We start from the raw sequence: 23705 nt of genomic DNA, 5'->3' as shown, positions 1-23705 counted from the left end.
AAAACGATGGCAGATGGAATTAAGGATACGAAGAGGGGCAGGAACTGTAAATACATGCATCAATAAAAAATAATTATTTTTTCTTATTTTTTTAAAAAAAGAAAATCTAAAAAAAAGATCATTGACCTGAAGCAAAAATAATAGCAGCGGATTTTGGAGGTTCTGATGCGTAGAAGTAAAATTTATGACGACAATAGCACAAACGACGAGAGGAGAGGAATGGAAGTCTATGGTTCAATAGTTTTAAAATATACTTGGGAGTGGTATACTATGATTTAAGGATTTAGGGGGATCAGTTCATGAACGTTCTATTGGGCCACAGCCAAAACAAAAAAAAGGAAAAAAAGGAAAAAGAAATTTCAATCGTCGTCCTGTTGATATTTGGCTCCGTTGACTAATGGGTTGGCCGACCTCTGGGTTAGGGTGTGACCTGAGGAAGAACTCAATCCCCCCAGGTGATATCAGCCCGGACTGCGTGGCCCCGGAGACACCACGATCAAGCCAACATCCGCCACGCCCAGCCCAGACGCCTTAAGTCATCACCCCTGAAGGCTCTGGATTTGGGAACGGCTCCTCAGACAAAACCAGCCGCTAGCGGACACCCACCAAATTTAATCCATCTTTTGACGAAAACCTCTCCAGACCAACTAGAGATGATTCCATGAAGGCAAAGAGATATATATATGTATAATTTTTTAAAGATACTTTTATTGATTTCAGAGAGGAAGGGAGAGCGAGAGAGAGAGAAACATCCATGAGGAGAGAGAATCGTGGACCGGCTGCCTCCTGCAGGCCCCCGACTGGGGATGGAGCCCGCAACCCGGGCCTGTGCCCTTGATCGGGAATCGAACCCTGACCTCCTGGTTCATAGGTTGATGCTCAACCACGGAGCCACACTGGCTGGGCCAAAGGTACATCCTATATAATAGAAGCCCAGTGACCGAAATGGCAGAACAACCAGAATGACCACAGCCCCTCATCCCGGCTGGCCCTGCTCCCCAGTGAGTGGTTAGGGGTGACCAGGCAGGCAGGTGAGTGGTTAGGGATGATCAGGCAGGCAGGGAATTGGTTAGGGGCGATCAGGCAGGCAGGGAATTGGTTAGGGGTGATCAGGCAGACAGGTGAGTGGTTAGGGGCGATCAGGCAGGCAGGCGAGTGGTTAGGGGCGATCAGGCAGGCAGGCGGGTGGTTAGGGGCGATCAGACAGACATGCCAGCGGTTAGGGGCGATCAGGCAGGCAGGCGGGTGGTTAGGGGCGATCAGGCAGGCAGGCAAGTGGTTAGGGGCGATCAGGCAGGCAGGTGAGTGGTTAGGGGCGATCAGGCAGGCAGGTGAGTGGTTAGGGGTGATCAGGCAGGCAGGGGAGTGGTGAGGGGCGATCAGGCAGGCAGGCAGGTGAGTGGTTAGGGGCGATCAGGCAGGCAGGCGGGTGGTTAGGGGCGATCAGGCAGGCAGGCGGGTGGTTAGGGGCGATCAGGCAGGCAGGCGGGTGGTTAGGGGCGATCAGGCAGGCAGGTGAGTGGTTAGGGGCGATCAGGCAGGCAGGCGGGTGGTTAGGGGCGATCAGGCAGGCAGGCGAGTGGTTAGGGGCGATCAGGCAGGCAGGCAGATGAGTGGTTAGGGGCGATCAGGCAGGCAGGCAGGTGAGTGGTTAGGGGCGATCAGACAGGCAGGCGAGTGGTTAGGGGCGATCAGACAGGCAGGCAGGTGAGTGGTTAGGGGCGATCAGACAGGCAGGCAGGTGAGTGGTTAGGGGCGATCAGGCAGGCAGGCGAGTGGTTAGGGGCGATCAGGAAGGCAGGCAGATGAGTGGTTAGGGGCGATCAGGCAGGCAGGCGAGTGGTTAGGAGCCAGTGGTCCCGGATTGCGAGAGGGTGCCGGTCGGGCTGAGAGGACCCTTTCCCCATTGCACGGATTCCGTGCACCGGGCCTCTAGTTTTCTATAAAAACCTCCTTCCCTGCAAACCTTCCGATTCATGGGTTAAAAGAAATAAAACAAAAGCCCAAGTGCACTGTTGACACCTTCCCAGTAGGGGGCGTGCAGGAGGCGGCCGATCCGTGAGTCTCTCTCATCATGGATGTTTCTCTCTTTTTTCCTCCCTGAAATCCATATATTTTTTAAAAAATATATATATATATTGTTAAAAAAAATCATGGCCCCATCATATGATTGTCTTCTTAGAAAAGCTCACCAGCGAAGAGAACCCATTAAACGTTAAAAGGCTGTTCCTCGTTAAGTGTCTATTTTTTTAAAAAAAAGCAAAAGCCTGTAACAGTCATTTTCTTCGTTACAGAAATGATCAGAAAACAGATGGACGTAAAACGTAGCCCCAGAAATAAACAGAAACAGGGCGGCAACGCCGTTGAGAAACGCATTTAAAGGGGAAAAAAAAAATAATAATGAGAAAAGAAGTTACATAATTGAATCCCCAAGGAAAACACGTTCCATTTGGCAAATGGGTCAGCATTTTTGCAAATCCATTTGTAGTTGTGAACAATTCAAAAGAAGAAAAAAAAACAAAAAACAAAAACATAGGGGAGGTGGGTCATTTTTCCCCTGAGGAGAGACGAACCGTGACAAAAATGATTCTGAAGTTAAATGAGAAAAACAGCCAGAGAGAGAGGAGAGAGAGAGAGAGAGACCACAAAAGCATAAAAGACACAATGGAAAATGCACTTAACATCTTGCTTATTGAAAAATACTGTTAATACCCGGCCTGTGTGGTTCAGTGATTGAGCATCGACACATGAACCAGGAGGTCCCGGGTTCGATTCCCGGTCAAGGGCACATGCCCAGGTTGCGGGCTCCATCCCCAGAAGGGGGCGTGCAGGAGGCAGCCGATCCATGAATCTCTCTCATCACAGATGTTCCTGTTTCCCTCTCCCTCTCCCTTCCTCTCTGATATCCATAAAAATGCAAATTAGGAAAAAAAATCACATGCAAATAAAACCAAAAGTATCCTTTTGAAAAGTGTCTCCCCCTGCTGGAAATTTGGAATTTCTCTGAACAGAGAAGACCAGTCAGCACATGCAAATCTGAATTCACCCCCTTCTCAGATGACGTGGAAAAAAAATCAGTTTCCTGTAGAAAAAAAAACACACACAAAAAACACCAAAAAAGAAAAAACATACCAATTGGACCAGAAGCACTTTAGGGTCTTACCTGAGGTTTCTGGCTGCTTTGGGTTCGGGTTCGGTTTGGGCCTCGGGGGAGCAGGAATTCCTGGGTCACCTGTTGGCCAAAGAGCAGAATTGCGATCAGGAGAAATTTCCAGGAAAGAAGTGCGCGAAGCACGCATTTGCCGATAAACGGTTTACCAGGCATACCCTGGGCCTGGGTGGGGAAAACCGTAGACTGGGGGTGGGGAACTCCCCATCTGTGAGCCAAAGAAGGCCCATGAAGTCGTCTGGCCTTGCCAACACTTTGGGGGTGAGTTCACTCAACGTTGAACCCAATATAACAGGCTAATTTTAAAAAATAATAATAATTCTTTATTTCCTACAACGTTTGTGATATCATACTAGGTAAGTACAGTTGTGGTAATATTTTTAGACTAAAGGCCTGGTGCACTGAAATTCATGCACTCGGGGTGCAGGGTAGGGGGTTGTCCCTGAGCCCGGCCTGCACCCTCTCGCAGTCTGGGAGCCCTCGGGGGATGTCCGACTGCCGAGGAGGCGGGAGAGGCTCCCGCTACCGCCAGTGCACTTTCCAGCCGTGATACCAGCTTCAGGCTGAGCGGCATTTCCCCTGTGGGAGCTCACTGACCACCAGGGGGCAGCTCATGCGTTGAACATCTGCCCCCTGGTGGTCAGTGCACATCATAGTGACCGGTCATTCCACTGTTTGGTCGATTTGCATATTCGCCTTTTATTATATGGGAATTAAAATCTTTTTCCTTGAAATATTAATGTTGGTTGCGTGTAATATCTTTATATTTAAAATCGTTTTCCTTGAAATATTGATGTCGGTTGCGTGTAATACTTTTATATCTAAAATCGTTTCTCTTGAAAAAATAAAAAATAAATGAATAAATAAATAATTCCTTATTGTTGACAGTATTAGATAGGTCCCCCATGATTCCTCCATTGACCCCTCCATTCTGCCCCCACCCACAACTCCTACCCTTGGCCCTCACCCCCCTATGGTCTGTGTCCATGGGTGACGCATCGATGCATACAAGGTCCCTGGTTAATTACCTCCCACCCACCCACCCTGTCCTGCCTTCCCTCTGAGATTCCACACTCTGTTTTATGCTCTCATGTCTCTGGATATATTTTGTTCATTAGTTTATTTGGTTCATTAGCTTCCAGGTAGGAGTGAGATCATGGCGTATGTGTCTTTCTCCGACTGGCTTATTTCCCTCAACATCATGCTCTCCAGGTCCCTCCATGTGGCCCCAAAGGGTGAGAGATCCTACCTTTTTCAGGGCTGCATACTACTCCACGGTGTACCTACCCCAAAGCTTTTTTATCCACTCGTCTACGGATGGGCACCTGGGCTGGCCTCCTGGTCTTAGCTCTTATAAATGGTGCTGGCAGGCTAATTTTTATTTTTAAGTGGACACTTTTGTATGGCCCTGGAATAATGCTATAAATATGCACATGGCCATAGACCATCAACCACCCGAGGGTGGCTTTCCATCGTCTACCGCCTGCAATAGTGAAGTTCCCGTGTCTCCAATAGAAACGAAGAAATAGCTCTCGCCTTTTTGGCTCAGTGGATAGAGCATCGGCCTGGGGACTGCAGGGTCCCGGGTTCGATTCCCGGTCAAGGGCACATGCCCGGATTGCGGGGTCGATCCCCAGTAGGGGGCGTGCAGGAGGCGGCCGATCCGTGATTCTCTCTCCTCGTGGATGTCTCTCTCTCTCTCTCTCTCTCTCTCTCTCTCTCTCTCTCTCTCTCTCTTTCTCTCACTCTCTCTCTTTCTCTTTTCCTCTCCGAAACCAATAAAAATCTATATAGAAAAAAAATTTAAAAACATAAGAATAACAAAGGTACTTACTGTGTCCCCCACCGCCCAGGGCATCTTCTAAACTTAAGCCATCGCCTAAAAAGGGAGAAATAGCTTTTCATACCCAAGTTCAGGGGCCGGGGCGAAATCAAAGGAAAAAAAAAAATCTTTCGTTGGAGAAAACGCTGCATCCCCAAATCGCTACATAACTTTCTTGACCAGGATCTCCACGGAAACACCCACTTCCCCAGTCAATTTTCCCATCATGCATCCCTCCGATGAAAAAAGAACCAAGAGCCTTAGCTGGTGTGGCTCAGTGGATAGAGCGTCGGCCTTGCAGACTGCAGGGTCCCGGGTTCGATTCCCAGTCAAGGGCACATGCCCAGGGTGGGGGCTCGAACCCCAACCAGTAGGGGGCGTGCAGGAGGTGGCCGATCCATGATTCTCATCTCTGATGTCTCTCTCCCTCTCCCTTGCTCTCTGAAATCAATAAAAAAAATTTTTTTTAAAAAATAGCCAATTAGCCCGGGCTGGTGTGGCTCAGTGGGTAGAGCGTCCGCCTGCGGACTGAAGGGTTCTGGGTTCGATTCCTGGTCAAGGGCACATGCCCAGGTTGCAGGCTCGATCCCCAACCAGTAGGGGGCGTGCAGGAGGCATCCGGTCCATGATTCTCTCTCATCATCATCGATGTCTCTCTCTCTCTCTCTCTCTCTCTCTCTCTCTCTCTCTCTCTCTCTGAAATCAATAAAAATATGTGTGTGTGTTTTTTTTTTAAATAAAAGCCAGGAAAGCCAGAAAGACTGCCCACAGGACCCAATCGTATCTCCTAGAATCATCACCATCCTTTTTTAGGAGAATTATTGGACGGCACCAGGCAATGCACAGGATGGACTGGCCTGTATCCACAGCCCCCGAATCCAATGTCTTCACACGTGGCTACGTCTCCCCCAGCTCTGGGGCCGAGGACAGGGACCCACAATGGTTTTCCCCTCCCTCTCTGGCGCCCCAAGAACATCGGCTTCTCACCGGAGCTGGGTTTCTTTGGCGCAGCCGTGGGCTTCTTGGGGCCGTCTGCAGAGAAAAGACATTCCACGGTCAGTGAGACAGGGTCACCTCTCAACCAGGCTCCATTTAAAAATAGAAAATAAAATAAAATAAAAATATATAGCCAAAACATTCTATGTGCTCATGTCAACAGGTGCTGCCCTGGCTGGGTAGCTCAGCTAGTTGCAATGTTGTCCCGGCCACCAAAGGGTTATGGGTTCGAGTCCCGGTCCAGGGCACCTGACCGGGGTTGCGGGCTCGATTCCCAGGAGGGGGCCTGCAGGAGGCGGCCGATGCATGATTCTCTCTCATCATCAGCGTCTCTCTCTCTCTCTCTCTCTCTCTCTCTCTCTCTCTCTCTCCCTGTCCAAAAATCAATAAAAATATTTTTTTAATAAATATGAGGCCTAGCTGGTGTGGCTCAGTGGATAGAGCGTCGGCCTGCAGACTGAAAGGTCCCGGGTTCGATTCCCAGCCAAGGGCACAGGCCCGGGTTGCGGGCTCCATCCCCAACCAGTCGGGGGCACACAAGAGGCGGCCGATCCATGATTCTCTCTCATCACGGATGTTTCTCTCTCTCCCTCTCCCTTCCTCTCGGAAACCAATAAAATTAGATTTAAAAAAAAAATACCAATGGATTCTTCCACCTCCACGTCGTAAAAAGTCTACTAGCACCAACGGTTAAAGAAAATAAAATAAAAATGCAATGCTGTCCATGTGACTCACCATCAAAGGCATCCGCTAAGTCGAAATCACCTGAAAGAAAGAGAGTCGTGTAAGAAATCAGGGAAAAAGCAACCCAGGCTTGGGAAGGAGGAAAAGAATTTTTAAAAAAAATTATTTTTAAAGGGAAACTAGATTGTGTGAGGTGTGTGTGTGGGTTATTTTGAAGTTTTGGGAAACACAGGAAGGTGTTGTGATGTCTCGTCTCCTTCTCAATAGTCGCTTGAACCCCTAAAAGGAATGTCCGTGTTTATATCGAACAATTGATGGATTTTGCAGAAGTAAAAATAGTGGGGCATACGTCGCCCTAAAAAGGCTGGTCTGTGGAAGTAGGTGAGGAACACCCCAGCTGGTGTGGCTCAGTGGTTGAGCCTCGACGTAGGAACCAGGAGGTCCCGGGTTCGATTCCCGGTCAAGGGCACAGGCCCGGGTTGCGGGCTCTATCCCCAGTAGGGGGCGTGCAGGAGGCGGCCGGTCCATGATGGATGTTTCTCTGTCTCTCTCCCTCTCCCTTCCTCTCTGACATCAATAAAAATATATTCTAAATATCCTATAGAATAAAAGCCTAAAATGCTGAGTGTCCAGTTCAACCAATCAGAGCGTAATATGCTAATGACATGCTAAGGCCGCTCAACTGCTCGCTATGACGTGCACTGACCACCAGGGGGCAGGCAGTCAACTGGTCGGCCAGTCGCTATGACATGCACTGACCACCAGGGGGCAGACAGTCGACCAGTCGCTATGACGTGCACTGACCACCAGGGGGCAGACACTCCAACCGATTGGTTATCTTGCTGCTGGGGGCCGGCCGATCTGGACTGAGTGACGGGCCGGACACGCCCTGGAGCCCTCCCAGGTCCCTCCCTGGCTGGCCAACCCCCGCGTCCCTCCCCGGCCCCTATCGTGGAACCCCACTGGTGCACAAATTCGTGCACCGGGGCCTCTAGTATATATATAAAAACCTAAGCGACAGTCTGACCATCCGACCATCCGACCATCAAACCGTTCACCCAGTAGGTATGACATGCAATGACCACCAGAGGGCAGACGCTCTGACCAGTAAAGGAGGGAGTGTGATTCCTGGTGAAACCAGCTGCGGCTTAGGTTGCCGCTGGGGGGGGCTGTCAGACCCGAATCCATTTCACCCGCACCCCAAACCCTCGGCCTGGGCTACGGGGATGGGGCCGAAATCGTCTCCGACATCCCCCGAGGGGTCCCGGAGTGCGAGAGGGCGCTGGCCAGGACGAGGGACCCCACTGGTGCATGAGTCCCTGGACCCGGCCTCTAGTCGGTATAGATAAAAGCCCAGCGACCCAGTGGCAGAATGACCGGCTGCTATGACACGCACTGCGGTGGCCAGCTGACCGGTCCAGGCCCGATCGGCCCACCCCTCACCCTCCCGCGGCCCCTCCCACCAGCCGGCCCCGACCCCTATCGTCCCCCATCAGGGCGAGATGGCCGGACCGCAACAGTGCATGAGTTTGTGCACCAGGCCCCTAGGATATATAGATATAGATGATAGATGGAGATATATAGATATAGATAGATATAGATATAGATATAGATATAGATATAGATATAGATATAGATGATATAGATATAGATGATATAGATATAGATGATATAGATATAGATATAGATATAGATATAGATATAGATATAGATATAGATATAGATATAGATGATATAGATATAGATATAGATATAGATGATATAGATATAGATAGATATAAATATAGATATAGATATAGATGATATAGATATAGATATAGATATAGATAGATAGATAGATATAGATGATATAGATGATATAGATAGATAGATACATAGATAGATAGATATAGATGATATAAATATAGATATAGATATAGATATAGATAGATATAGACGATATAGATATAGATGATATAGATATAGATATAGATATAGATGATATAGATATAGATAGATATAGATATAGATGATATAGATATAGATGATATAGATAGATATAGATATAGATATAGATATAGATATAGATATATAGATATAGATATAGATATAGATAGATATAGACGATATAGATATAGATATAGATGATATAGATATAGATATAGATAGATAGATATAGATATAGATAGATAGATGATAGATAGATAGATAGATAGATAGATAGATAGATTTTTTAAAGGTAACGATCCCTTTATTTATTTACCAGAGGCTCGATGTACGGAAATTCATGCAAGAGCCTTATCCTCCCAGCCGTTGTGGCTTTCCTCAACCCTTGCAGCCCCGGCTTCGTCCAGAAGGTTGTCCGGAAGGACGTCCGGTCTAATTAGCATGATACGCATTTATTATTATAGATTATATTCTTGTTTTGAAAACAGCGAGGAAGGGAGAGAGAGAGAAAAATATCCACGATGAGAGAGAATCACGGACCGGCTGCCTCCTGCACGGCCCCTATCGGGGATGGAGCCCGCAACCCGGGCCTGTGCCCTTGACCGGGAATCGAACCCGGGACCCTTCAGTCTGCAGGCTGACGCTCTATCTACTGAGCCCAACCAGCTAGGGCAGCTATCCCTTAATGTAAAAAAAAGTGGATGAAAGAAAGAAGGAAGGAAGGACAGACGGAAGGAAGGATGGAGAGAGAGAGAGAGAGAGAGAGAGAGAGAGAAAGGATCCTCGAGACAACCATATATTGTGACCTTTCCCTGAGCTACTTGTCACCGACGTGGGAGAACTGGTCTGGCAGCTCCAAGCTGGGCACCGGGACCCCCTGAGGTCGTGGGCGATGGGCCCACGGGTGCCCCAGGGACACAGACGTGAAACCTTCCAGCTCCAGAACCTGCCACGCCTGAGTGTCCCCCTAAACTTGTGAGCCGGAGCCCAGATGGCTCCCCCATTTTCAGGAGGCCCCTCCAAACTCCAGATGTGAGGAAAACAGGCCGTGAGTCACCCTAGGGCGAGGCCAGGGCCCCACCCACCGGGTGACGGGCATGACTCATGCTCTGAGCATTCTCCCTTCTGACTCTTTTCTTTTTTTTTTTTTTTTTTTTTTTTTTTAATATATTTTATTGATTCTCTACAGAGAGGAAGGGAGAGAGATAGAGAGTTAGAAACATCGATCAGCTGCCTCCTACACATCCCCCACTGGGAATATGCCCGCAACCCAGGTACATGCCCCTGACCGGAATCGAACCTGGGACCCTTCAGTCCACAGGCCGACGCTCTATCCACTGAGCCAAACCGGTTTCGGCGACTCTTTTCTTTTTTTAAATCCTCACTCAAGGATATTTTTTCCGCTGATTTTTTATTTTTATTTTCAGATTAGAGGCCTGGTGCATGAAACTCATGCATGGGAGGGGGTTTCCCTCAACCTAGTCTGCACCCTCTCCAATCCAGGACCCCTCGGGGGATGTCTGACTGCTGGTTTAGGCCTGATTCCTCAGGCCTGATCGCCCCTAACTGCTCTCCCCTGCCGGCCTGATCGCCCCTAACCACCCTCCCCTGCCGGCCTGATCACCCCTAACCGCCCTCCCCTGCTGGCCTGATCGCCCCTAACCACCCTCCCCTGCTGGCCTAATCACCCCTAACCACCCTCCCCTGCTGGCCTGAATGGCCCTAACCGCCCTCCCCTGCCAGCCTGATCGCCCCTAACTGCCCTCCCCTGCCGGCCTGATCGCCCCTAACCACCCTCCCCTGCTGGCCTAATCACCCCTAACCACCCTCCCCTGCTGGCCTGAATGGCCCTAACCGCCCTCCCCTGCCAGCCTGATCACCCCTAACCGCCCTCCCCTGCCGGCCTGATCGCCCCTAACTGCCCTCCCCTGCCGGCCTGATCGCCCCCAACTGCCCTCCCCTGCTGGCCTGATCGCCCCCAACCGCCCTCCCCTGCCGGCCTGATCGCCCCCAACTGCCCTCCCCTGCTGGCCTGATCGCCCCTAACCGCCCTCCCCTGCTGGCCTGATCGCCCCTAACCACCCTCCCCTGCTGGCCTAATCACCCCTAACCACCCTCCCCTGCTGGCCTGAATGGCCCTAACCGCCCTCCCCTGCCAGCCTGATCACCCCTAACCGCCCTCCCCTGCCGGCCTGATCGCCCCTAACTGCCCTCCCCTGCCGGCCTGATCGCCCCCAACTGCCCTCCCCTGCTGGCCTGATCGCCCCCAACCGCCCTCCCCTGCCGGCCTGATCGCCCCCAACTGCCCTCCCCTGCTGGCCTGATCGCCCCTAACTGCCCTCCCCTGCCGGCCTGATCGCCCCCAACCGCCCTCCCCTGCCGGCCTGATCGCCCCCAACTGCCCTCCCCTGCTGGCCTGATCGCCCCTAACTGCCCTCCCCTGCCGGCCTGATCGCCCCTAACTGCCCTCCCCTGCCGGCCTGATCACCCCTAACCGCCCTCCCCTGCCGGCCTGATCACCCCTAACCGCCCTCCCCTGCCAGCCTGATCGCCCCTAACCGCCCTCCCCTGCCAGCCTGATCGCCCCTAACCGCCCTCCCCTGCCGGCCTGATCGCCCCTAACCGCCCTCCCCTGCCGGCCTGATCGCCCCTAACCGCCCTCCCCTGCTGGCCTGATCGCTCCTAACCGCCTCTGCCCTAAGCCCCCACCACCATGGCTTTGTCCAGAAGGACGTCCAGAAGATGTCCAGTCTATCTGGTCTAATTAGCATATTACCCTTTTATTAGTATAAATCTTTATTCCACTGATTTTTAATATATTTTTATTGATCAGAGCGGAAGGGAGAGGGAGAGAGAGAGAGAAACACCCATGGTGAGAGAGAATCCTGCATCGGCTGCCTCCTGCACGCCCCCTCCTGGGGATGGAGCCCGCAACCGGTCATGTGCCCATGACCGGGAATCGAACCTGGGACCCTTCAGTCCTCAGGCTGACGCTCTATCCACTGAGCCACACCAGCTAGGGCTAATTTTACAATATATTGGATAGTGAGAAGGAAAGTTGCATTTGTAGCAATCACATGGGGAACCCTCACCCGGTTTTAGTGGGGAACCCCTCCTTGAGGACATTCTTTGAGGTTCACGGGGAGGCAGGGACCTCCCGGGACCCCCTGCTTGGTCCCTCTACTGCAGAGTACACGTTCCGGAACCGCGGTGAACCCGTCTCTCCTCATAGTTCCTGGGGTGTCCCTGGAAAATGGACCATCATCCCCAGCATCTCGCGAATGAGTCGTGAGGCCCTGAGGGTCACACGGTTTGGGTGCCTCCACTCTGCTCGAGCCTTCGCTCGGACGCTCTACTTGGCCATCAAAATCAACCCCCTTCTTCCCATCCAGGAGAACTCCTATGGATGCCTCAAAGCCCCAGGGAAGGACGCCTCCTCTGGGAAGCCTCCGTCATTCCTCATGGATGGATGGATGGATGGATGGATGGATGGATGGATGGATGGATGGACAGATGGACATGATAGATGATGGATGGATGGATGTGTGGGTGGGTGGGTGGGTGGATGGATGGATGGATGGATGGATGGATGGATGGTTGGATGAATAGATGGATGGATGGAGGATGTGTGAGTGGATGAATGGATGGATGGATGGATGGATGGATGGACGTGTAGGTGGATGGATGAATGGATGGATGGATGGATGGATGGATGGATGGATGGATGGATAAAAAAATATCTCCTCTCTCTCTTCTATCCATCTATTCTCTATCTTTCAAACTATCATCTACATGTCCATTTATCCATCCATCCATCAATCATCTATTTTGTCCATCCTTCAATACATCAATCATTTGTCTGTCCATCCATCCTTCATCTATCATATCCAATCATCCAACCATCAGCCATCTGTTGTGTCCACCCGTCCATTTATCCATCAATACATCAATCATCTATCATGTCCACCTGTCCATCCATCCATCCATCTATCCATCAATACAATAATCATCTATCATGTCCATTTGTCCATCTGTCAACTATCTAGCCAACCATCCATCCATCCATCCATCCATCCATTCATTTATCCATTCATCCATCCATCAATACATCAATCATCTATCATCTCCATTTGTCCATCCATCCATCCATCCATCCATCCGTCCATCCATCCATCCATTCATCCATTCATCCATCCATCAATACATCAATCATCTATCATGTCCATCTGTCCGTCCATCTCTCCATCCATCCATCCATCCATCCATCCATCCATCCATTCATCCATTCATCCATCCATCAATACATCAATCATCTATCATGTCCATCTGTCCATCCATCCATCCATCCATCCATCCATTCATCCATCCATCAATGCATCAATCATCTATCATGTCCATCTGTCTGTCCATCCATCCATCCGTCCATCCATCCATCCATCCATCCATTCATTCATCCATTCATCCATCCATCAATACATCAATCATCTATCATGTCCATCTGTCCATCCATCCATCCATCCATCCATCCATCCATCCATCCATTCATCCATCCATCCATCCATCCATTCATCCATCCATCAATGCATCAATCATCTATCATGTCCATCTGTCTGCCCATCCATCATCACTCATGTCCACCCACCCACCCCTCTACCCAGCATCTACCGCCTCCCCCTCGCACCCTCCCTCACTCCAGCCAAGGCCCTGCTCCTCAAGCCACTCCCTCAGCCGGTAGACACCCCACCCTCACCATCCACGCAGCCCCCATCCCTGGGACGCAGCTGCTCATACCCCCCCACACTTCCCCCCTCCCCCGCCCCCTGAACCCCAACCACACCTTCCCTTTTCTGCCAAACACCCAACAGTTCTCCTGGCCGGACCCTTCCATGAGGCGATGCCCACTTTCTGCTGATCACGCCGGAAAAGAAAACCCCAAAAAACAGAATCGTTTGAACTCACAGTCTGCACGGAGCCCACACCCTTTCCGCACAAGAAGGCGGCCGATAAAAGCAGAAGTTGGCTGGTATTTAGTGCCTTCTTGCAGGACTTTTAAAAAAAAAAAAATCTATAGGCCTGCCCGTCCGTTGGCTGCAGGGACGATAGAATTTATGGGTTCTGTGTCCACAGATAACGTCAGGCCACAAATTCCCTTTTCCTTTTTTTTAACGCCCTATTATTATTACTTTTTGTTGTTGTTATTGTTGTGGTTAATCCTGACCTGAGGATATTTTTGCATTGATCTTTTTCTTTACTATTTTATTTTCATTCTTTTCTTTCTTTCTTTTTTTTTATTTTTAAATATATTGATTTTTTAAAATATGTTATTGATTTTTTTACAGAGAGGAAGGGAGAGGGATAGAGAGTCAGAAACATCGATGAGAGAGAAACATCGATCAGCTGCCTCCTGCACGCCCCCCCACTGGGGATGTGCCCGCAACCCAGGTCCATGCCCTTGACCAGGAATCGAACCCGGGACCCTTCAGCCCGCAGGCCGACGCTCTACCCACTGAGCCACACCGGTCAGGCCTACGCCCTATTATTATTATTATTATTTTGTTGTGGTGGTGGTGGTGGTTAATCCTCACCTGAGGATATGTCTGCACTCATCTTATTCTTAATATTTTATTTTTATTTCTTTTCTTAAATAGAATAATACATGTAATAAACATGAATGTCTCAAGAAAAACGATTTTAGCCCTGGCCGGTGTGGCTCAGTGGATAGAGCGTCGGCCTGCGGACCGCAGGGTCCCGGGTTCGAATCCCGGTCAAGGGCACAGGCCCGGGTGGGGGGCTCGATCCCCAGTAGGGGGCGTGCAGGAGGCAGCCGGTCCACGATTCTCTCTCATCATGGATGTTTCTCGCTCTCCGTCTCCCTTCTCTAAAAATCAGTAAACGTGTATTTTAATAAAAAAAGAGAAACGATTTTACACTATAATCCTGCTACCTGCAAATCCCCACCCATTCCTCCAGAAAAACGACCTTCACTAGAAGAATAATGACGCGACCTGCCATAAACATTCATGTTCCAAGAGGAAAAAGAAAAAGGCGTTTTAATGTATAATAATGTCACAGAGAGGAATGGGAGAGGGACAGAGGGTGAGAAACAGGGAGGAGAGAGAGAAACATCGAGCGGCTGCCTCCTGGGCGCCCCCTATTGGACATCAACCCCATGACCGAGGTCCACGCCCTTGACCGGGACTCGAACCCGGGACCCCTGCAGTCCGCCGGCCGGCGCTCTACCCACTGAGCCACACCATCATGGCATCCAGGAAAGAGAGAAATAAAAGCCTATGCAAGTCCCGAGGAAGAAATCACTCGGGAATGGTTCTAAATAGCAATAATAATAATAATAATAATAATAATAATAATAATAATTAATAATAATAATAATATGAAGTGATACGAGAAAAACAGCCAATAGCAGAGCTTCAAGTCATAGAACAGAGACCTCGAAATGCACCAATATGTCGCCATCGATATTTATCTCCTGCAGACGAGGCGCCTAGAACCCTAAGAAATGCAAAAAATAAAATAAAATAAAATAAAATAAATAAAATAAAATAAATAAAATAAAATAAATAAAATAAAATAAATAAAATAAATAAAATAAATAAAATAAAAAATAAAATAAAATAAATAAAATAAAATAAATAAAATAAAATAAAATAAAATAAAATAAATAAAATAAAATAAAATAAAATAAAATAAATAAAATAAAATAAATAAAATAAAATAAAATAAATAAAATAAAATAAATAAAATAAAATAAATAAAATAAAATAAAATAAATAAAATAAAATAAATAAAATAAATAAAATAAAATAAATAAAATAAAATAAAAATAAAATTCGCTGTCCGTCACTCCTTCTCGAATGGCCCCGCCCCTTAAAAAATCACCCTGGAAACCACTGATTTTTAGAGAGAGAGCGAGAGAAAGAGGGACCACACGGGCACGTGCCCTTGAGCGGGAATCGAACCCGGGACCCTCTGGTCCGCAGGCCGGCGCGCTACCCACTGAGCCACACCGGCCAGGGCCAGGCACATCGCTTCGGGTCTGCGTCCAAGTCCCTGGGAGCCCCCCCCCCCCGGGTGTTGCTGCCGGAAACAGAGGCAGCAGGAATTCGGGGTGCCTGGCATGAGCATGACTCCTCTTTTCCCAGCATCCACATGACGATGACCACTGCGGGCCCCGGCCGGTGTGGCCCAGTGGGTAGAGCGCCGGCCTGCGGGGGCCGAAGGGTCCCGGGTTCGATTCCCGGTCAAGGGCACAGGCCCCGGGTTGTGGGTTCGACCCCCTCCTCCTTCTCCCTCTCTCTCCCTTCCTCTCTGAAATCAATAAAAATAAATTTTTAAAAAATACAAAAAAAAAAAAGGGCCCTAGCCGGTGTGGCTCAGTGGGTAGAGTGCCAGCCTGCGGGGACTGAAGGGTCCTGGGTTCGATTCCGGCCAAGGGCAGGTACCTGGGTGGCGGGCACATCCCCAGAAGGGGGGGCGTGCAGGAGGCGGCTGATCGATGATTCTCTCTCCTTATTGATGTTTCCGGCTCTCTATCCCTCTCCCTTCCTCTCTGTAAAAAAAATCCATAAAATAGATTTTTTAAAAAACATAATAAATCAATAAAATATATTTAAAAAAATAATGAAATAAAATGACAACCAGGTACCAGCTCTCCCCTGTCAGAATGGCTCCTATCAAAAAAATAAAAAAAGAATCGACAAACGACAAGTGCTGGCGAGGATGCGGAGAGAAGGGAACCCTCCTGCACTGCTGGTGGGAAGGCAGACGGGGGCAGCCACTGTGGAGAACAGGATGAAGTGTCCCCCAAATGATTAAACATGGAACTCCCATGGGACCCAGGGACCCCACTTCTAGGGAATAGATCCCCAGAAACCAGAAACACCCATCAGAAAGGGCATGGGCACCCCTATGTTTATCGCAGCGCCATTGGCCACCGCTAAGATCTGGAAACAGCCCAGGTGCCCATCGGCCGACGAGTGGGTAAAACATGGACTCCGTGGAATACTATGCAGCCCTGAAAAAGGTGGGGCCTCTCACCCTTTGAGACGGCAGGGGAGGGACCTGGAGGGCAGGATGCTGAGTGACATAGGCCGGCCGGAGAGAGACACGGATCCCCTGATCTCTCTCATGGAGCCCCGGCCGGTGTGGCTCAGTGGATAGAGCGTCGGCCTGCGGACTGAAGGGTCCCGGGTTCGATTCCCGGTCAAGGGCATGGACCTGGGTTGCGGGCACATCCCCAGTGGGGAGGGTGCAGGAGGCAGCTGATCGATGTTTCTCTCTCATCAATGATGTTTCTGACTCTCTATCTCTCTCTCCCTTCCTCTCTGTAAAAAAATCAATAAAATATATTTTAAAAAATCAATAAAAATATATATATTTAAAAAAAACCAGACTCATCGATACAGAGAGCAGACGGGCAGCCAGCAGAGGCGAGGCAGGCAGTCCGCTCGACACATTGATTGATTTTTAAATATGTATTTGTTATTGATTTCAGAGAGAGGAAGGGAGAGGGAGAGAGAGACATTAAAGATGAGAGAGAATCATGGACCGGCTGCCCCCTGCACGCCCCCTGCTGGGGATCGAGCCCGCAACCCGGGCACATGCCCTTGACCGGGAATCGAACCCGGGACCCTTCAGTCCGGCGCAGGCCGACGCTCTACCCACTGAGCCACACTGGCCGGGGCCCCATTCTCCCCTTAAACGCAGCCCACCCACCGTGCTTGGGCCTTCAAGGGGCTTTTTTTTTTTTGGCAAAAACTCTGCTTTGTGGTTTGCCTCCACCTCCCCCCCGCTGCGTACAAAGGAAATATCATGTTTCCTGTTTCGGAGATTTTGGTTTAAAAAAAAAAAAAAAAGCAAAATTATAATATGACTCGTGAGGCCACAGCAGGGATGGTGGCCAGACTGAGTCATCCTGAGACAAAGCCGAAACACACCCATCTGTTACTCACCCAAAACTGGGGGGGAGGGGGGGGGGAGGCCTGGGAGGGAGGGGAGGCCAGGGGGGGAGGGGGAGGGAGGACCCAGCAATGCAAAGAATGAAAACAGGAATTTCAAGAAAGGGAACTCCTGGGCCGGACCAGCTGGAGAGAGGCATGCGCCCTGGCCGGTGTGGCTCAGTGCGTGGAGGATATCGGCCCAGGGACTGAAGGGTCCCGGGTTCGATTCCCGGTCCAGGGCACAGGCCGGGGTGGCGGGCTCCATCCCTAATGTGGGGGGGGCGTGCAGGAGGCAGCCGATGCATGATTCTCTCTCATCCTGGATATTTCTCTCCCTCTCCCTCTCTCTCTCTCCCTTCCTCTCTGAAATCAATGAAAAATATATAATTTTTTTAATGCCCTGGCCAGTGTGGCTCAGTGGATAGAGCGTCAGCCCTCAGACACAAGGGTCCCGGGTTCGATTCCTGGTCAAGGGCACAGGCCCGGGTTGCAGGCTCGACCCCCAGTCGGGGACGTGCAGGAGGCGGCCGGTCCATGATTCTCTCTCATCCTGGATATTTCTTTTTCTCTCTCTCTCCCTCTCCCCTTCCTCTCTGTAAAAATCAATAAAAAATGCATTAAATATATTAAATATCTATCTGGCCTCTGCACCAGGCGACGTAGGCCCAGGAACCCCCAGGGAAGGCCGGCCAGTGTGCAAAGACACATCCTCCAACCGTCTCATGTCCCACCCAGTCATCCCCGCAGGCGGGCCCGTCTCCCCGAAAACTGACCCTCGTGATTGGAAAAAGGGGGTCAGGGAGGAGGAGGAGGTGGATCTCCACGGGGGTGTCCCTGTGTCTCCCCCTGAAGGAAACATCGGCTGGAAAATCAGACTCAGAGGATCCTGGACGGAACCCAGCCAGGACCCCTCCCTCCAGGGTCGATGGGCCCAAGGGAAGCCACAGGCTCAATTCTTTTCCTAAAATGAGATCAGGGCCTCCGTCCCTGGGGGAGGCGGCCCCGGAGACACCCGGCCACGGCCCCGGAGACACCCGGCCACAGCCCGGGAGAGTTTGGTGGATTTTTTAAAAATATATATATATTTTTATTGATTTCAGAGAGAGAAAGGGGGGGAGGGAGAGAGAGATAGAAACATCCATGACGAGAGAGAATCATGGGTCGGCCGCCTCCTGCAGGCCCCTCAGTGGGGATCGAACCCACAACCCCGGGCAGGTGCCTTTGACCAGAAATCGAACCCAGGACCCATCAGTCCGCAGGCCGATGCTCTGTCCACTGAGCCACTCCGGCCAGGGTCCCTGAGAGTTTTATAAATTCTGCCACAACCCGGCCGGTGTGGCTCAGGGGTCGAGCGTCCACCTAGAAACCAGGAGGTCCCGGGTTCGATTCCCGGTCAAGGGCACAGGCCTGGGTTGCGGGCTCCATCCCCAGTAGGGGGCGTGCAGGAGGAGGCCAGTCCATGATTCTCTCTCTCTCCATCGCCCTCTTCCTTCCTGTCTAAAATCAATAAAAATATTTCTTTAATAAAAAAAAGAGAAATGATTTCGGTGGTGGGGCAGCCCCATTGGATGAGGAAGGACATGTAGGAACAAGAGAGAGAGAGAGAGAGAGAGAGAGAGAGACGTCCCCCATGAATCAGGGGTCATTTTTCCAGATGCCTCCTCTCTCGTTCCTGCCATTTCTGGTCCCAGAAGTATGTCCACCGCCCATCCGCCCATCTAACCATCCGTCCATCCGACCATCCGTCCATCCGACCATCTGCCCATCTAACCATCCGTCCATTCGACCATCTGCCCATCCACCCATCCGTCCATCCGACCATCCGCCTATCCGTCCATCCGTCCATCCGCCCATCTGACCATCTGCCCATCCGTCCATCTGACCATCCGTCCATCGGCCCATCCGCCCATCCGCCTATCCGTCCATCCGTCCATCCGTCCATCTGACCACCTGCCCATCCGCCCATCCGCCCATCGGCCCATCGGCCCATCCGCCCCTCCGACCATCAGACCATCCGACCATCCACCCATCCAACCGGCCCGTGAAACTCCACTCCCGCCCCCCTGGCCCCATAAACGAATGGCTGTTTGCTACATAATAAACCATCAGGCAGCCGTTAAACTCCTGGAGAGAGTTATCAAACGCCACACCCGCTGGCTCGCGGGCCACCACCTCAAAGTTCCTTTAAAAAGCAGAGAGAGAGGGGGAGGGAGGAAGGAAGGAAGGAAAGGAGGGACAGACAATACCCCAACTTTCCTTATTATTTTTTAAAAAATATATTTTGTTGATTTTTTACAGAGAGGAAGGGAGAGAGATAGAGAGTCAGAAACATCCATGAGAGAGACACAACCATCAGCTGCCTCCTGCACGCCCCCCACTGGGGATGTGCCCGCAGCCAAGGTCCATGCCCTCCACCGGGAATCGAACCCGGGACCCTTCCGTCCGCGGGGCGACGCTGTACCCACTGAGCCACACCGGCCAGGGCTCCACTCTCCCTTTAAAAAGAAGGGAGGGGGGAAGGGAAGGAGGGAAGGAGGGGCCGACAAGAGCGATCCAACTTCCATTTTAAAAAGGAGAAAGCAGGGGATTTGTCAAGGGTGGGGGGAAAAAAAGGACACATATGTAATACCCTTTGTAATACTCTAAGCAATAAAAAAAAAGAAAAAATGGTAAAAAAAAAAAAAAAAAAAGAGAGAGAGAGATCATAAAAAAAAAAAAGGAGAAAGAAAATCGCAAACTTAGAATCGGCCGGGACGGCAGCGGGGGGCGGGGAGGAGGGCGGGGAAGGGGGGCGGGGGAAGCGCCGGGTTTCCCTCCTCGGAAAACTTTGCGTTTCCTGAATTCTCTTTCCTTCGCAACATTGTATCCGCCGAAGGACCCTGTTGGCAACATTGTATCCAACGGGACCCTGTCCTGTCTTTCCCCCCGGGAAACCCCATTTCCGGAATCCTGTTTTGCAACATTGTATCCACTGAGGGTCCAATTAGCAACATTGTATCCACCGAGGCCCCCGTTGGCAACATTGTATCCAATGCAGACCCTGTCCTGTATTTTCCCCAGGAAACTCCGTTTCCGGAATCCTCTCTTTGCAACATTGTATCCATTGCGGGTCCAATTAGCAACATTGTATCCACCGAGGACCCCCCCCCGTTGGCAACATTGTATCCAATGCAGACCCTGTCCTGTCTTTTCCCCAGGAAACCCCGTTTCCGGAATCCTCTCTTTGCAACATTGTATCCGTTTGAGGACCCGTTGGCAACATTGTACCCAGTGAGGACCCTTTCCTGTCTTTTCCCCAGGAAACTCCGTTTCCGGAATCCTCTCTTTGCAACATTGTATCCAGTGAGGGTCCAATTAGCAACATTGTATCCACCGAGGACCCCACCCCCCCCCGTTGGCATCATTGTATCCGTTGCTTCTCTGTCTCCAGACCCGTGCGCCCCCCCGCCCCGTGTTCCCCCCTCCACCCGCCACCCCCGCCGGCGCTCGGATCCCGGCGTCCCCGAGACACTCGGCGAGTCTGAGACCGTGTTTCTCCACGTGTTTCTGCCCGTGTCCGGGGCGGACTGTTGTCGAACCTTCCCCCCCTTCCGCCCAGCCCGGCTGTCAGGCTCCCGAGCCGCGTCCAAATTTAGGCCGGAGAGGCCGGGCGTGGCTGCGCGCGCGCCCCAGAACAAAGGCGCGCGCTTCGGGGGAGAGCCCGGCCCGCGCGGGGTGGGAGGGGGGCGCCCCAAAGCGGGTCCCCCCGAACCCCCCGGAGTTCGGAAACCGAATCGCACCGCTCCCCCAGGCCCTGGCGACTGACTATTCAGAGCTGGGGACTTGGAGAAAAAAAAGAAAAAGGTGAGGATTCGCTCGGCCCAGGGAAAAAAAAAGTTGCAGGAAACTCACTCGGCTGCCTCCTCGGGGCGTCGGCCACCCGTGGGCACCCCGAGTCGCGCCCGGCGGCGGCGGAGAGAGCGCGGGGGGCCCCCCTGCGCGCCCCATGAGGGTCTCATCCCACCCCGTGCGCCCCCTCCTTCCGTTCCGAGGACCCCTTCGCGCCCGGGCGCGTCCTCAGGGCGCCCTCCCACCCCGTGCGCCCCTCCCCAAGACCCCCTCCCACCCCGTGCGCCCCCTCAGCGCCCCCTCCCACCCCGTGCGCCCTCCGCCTTCCCCGGGGACCTGGTCCCCCCCACTGGGTCCCCCCAACGGTCCAGCCGCGCGCTCACCTTGGCCGGACACCCGAGCGTCCAGGAGGCCGATCAGCAGCAGCGCGAGGACCGCCCAGTGCGCCATGGTGAGGCCGGTGCGCGCACAAGGCAGGATCCTGGGTCTCCAGACGCGCGGGGCGGCGGTGCCGGGGGACAGACCCCACCCCCCACCCCCGACACACACCCCACCCCGCCCCGCCCCGGCCCAGGGCGGAGCCGGCGGCGGGTGGAGGCGAAGGGGCGCGGCCCTGGCGCCCTGTCCCGTCTGCGCCCGGGTCCCGCCGCTGGGTGCGCGCACGGAGCTGGGGGTGGTTAGGGGGGGCTGACCGGGTCTCCCCCTGGATGGCTGAGCCGAGAAAAAGTTGGGGGACCTCTATCTGCTGCGAATGGGGATCCCCGGGTTCCCCCAAAAGTGTCCGGGAGGAACCCTATCCCCATAATTTCTCCTCCAAACCCCGTCCCCCCTTAAGGCACACCCTGCGCCCTCCACCTGCTCCCTGCTCATCAAACTGGGGAGGGGGGCAGGAGGGGACCCCCCTCTTCTCTCCATAGCCCCCTCCAGGCTCCAATGGGACGCCCTCCCAGCCCCGCAGGCCCAGGGGGAGCGAATGAAAGGCTCTATCTTTTGGGGGGAGGTAGAGCGGTCGCCCCCTAACTGCCCTCCCCGGCCGGCCTGGTCACCCCTAAGTGCCCTCCCCTGCCGGCCTGATCGCCCCTAAGTGCCCTCCCCTGCCGGCCTGATCACCCCTAAGTGCCCTCCCCTGTCGGCCTGATCGCCCCCAACTGCCCTCCCCTGCCGGCCTGGTCGCCCCTAACTGCCCTCCCCTGCCGGCCTGGTCGCCCCTAACTGCCCTCCCCTGCCGGCCTGATCGTCCCCAACTGCCCTCCCCTGCCGGCCTGGTCGCCCCCAACTGCTCTCCCCTGCCGGCCTGATCGCCCCTAACTGCCCTCCCCTGCCGGCCTGGTCGCCCCTAACTGCCCTCCCCTGCTGGCCTGATCGCCCCTAACTGCCCTCCCCTGCCGGCCTGGTCGCCCCTAACTGCCCTCCCCTGCCGGTCTGATCGCCCCTAACTGCCCCCCCCTGCCGGTCTGATCGCCCCTAACTGCTCTCCCCTGCCGGCCTGATCGCCCCTAACTGCTCTCCCCTGCTGGCCTGATCACTCCTCACTGCCCTCCCCTGCCGGCCTGATCGCCCCTAACTGCTCTCCCCTGCTGGCCTGATCACTCCTCACTGCCCTCCCCTGCTGGCCTGATCGCCCCTAACTGCCCCCCCTGTCGGCCTGATCGCCCCCAACTGCCCTCCCCTGCCGGCCTGATCGCCCCTAACTGCCCCCCCCCTGCCGGTCTGATCGCCCCTAACTGCCCTCCCTGCCGGCCTGATGGCCCCTAACTGCCCTCCCCTGCCGGCCTGATTGCCCCCTAACTAAAGTACACACCCACCCCCCCCCTCCCTCCCAGATTCCACACTCTGTTCCCGGCTCCCGTGGCTCTGGGTCCGCACCATCCATCTGTTAATCTTGTTCATTCGATTCCACTGCGACTTTTAACCATTTTTTAAAAATATATTTTATTGATTTTTTTACAGAGAAGAAGGGAGAGGGGATAGAAAGTTAGAAACATCGATGAGAGAGAAGCATGATCAGCTGCCTCCTGCACGCCCCCCACTGGCGATGTGCCCACAACCCAGGTCCATGCCCTTGACCGGAATCGAACCCGGGACGCTTCAGTCCTCAGGCCGACGCGCTATCCACTGAGCCACACTGGCCAGGACTCTTTTTTATTTTATTTTTATTTTTATTTTTTAAGGAAGATGTTCAGCTTCAAATTTCTGCTCGAGTGTCCGCAGTGGGCGCCCAGCCAGCATCTCAGGCCGTGAAATCGGCCTGAGTCACCTTCTGGCATCGCACCCACCCCAGTCCGAGCCCAGGATCTGCGAGTGATTTGCACTTGGCTGCTCC

General features: G+C 52.5%; 1 protein-coding gene across 1 annotated transcript in view; it reads right to left on the bottom strand.

Moving 5' to 3' along the window:
- LOC308512475 (CD99 antigen-like) overlaps positions 1-21910 on the bottom strand; it is a 31862-nt gene extending 9952 nt beyond the window's left edge. The window contains exons 1-5 of the mRNA XM_081082207.1: positions 21766-21910; positions 6723-6752; positions 5979-6023; positions 5004-5048; positions 3164-3232 (exon numbers count right to left, since the gene is read on the bottom strand). Coding sequence (XP_080938333.1) covers positions 3164-3232; positions 5004-5048; positions 5979-6023; positions 6723-6752; positions 21766-21832 — 256 coding nt within the window. The 5' untranslated portion in view covers positions 21833-21910. The remainder of the gene's footprint in view (positions 1-3163; positions 3233-5003; positions 5049-5978; positions 6024-6722; positions 6753-21765) is intronic.
- Between the last annotated feature and the right edge of the window lie 1795 nt (positions 21911-23705).

This window comes from Myotis nattereri (assembly GCF_964212035.1).
Source record: "Myotis nattereri genome assembly, chromosome: Y".
NCBI classification, from domain to species: domain Eukaryota; kingdom Metazoa; phylum Chordata; class Mammalia; order Chiroptera; family Vespertilionidae; genus Myotis; species Myotis nattereri.
The sequence above is the reverse complement of the archived record's forward strand: the minus strand, read 5'-3'. Positions and strand labels throughout refer to the sequence as shown.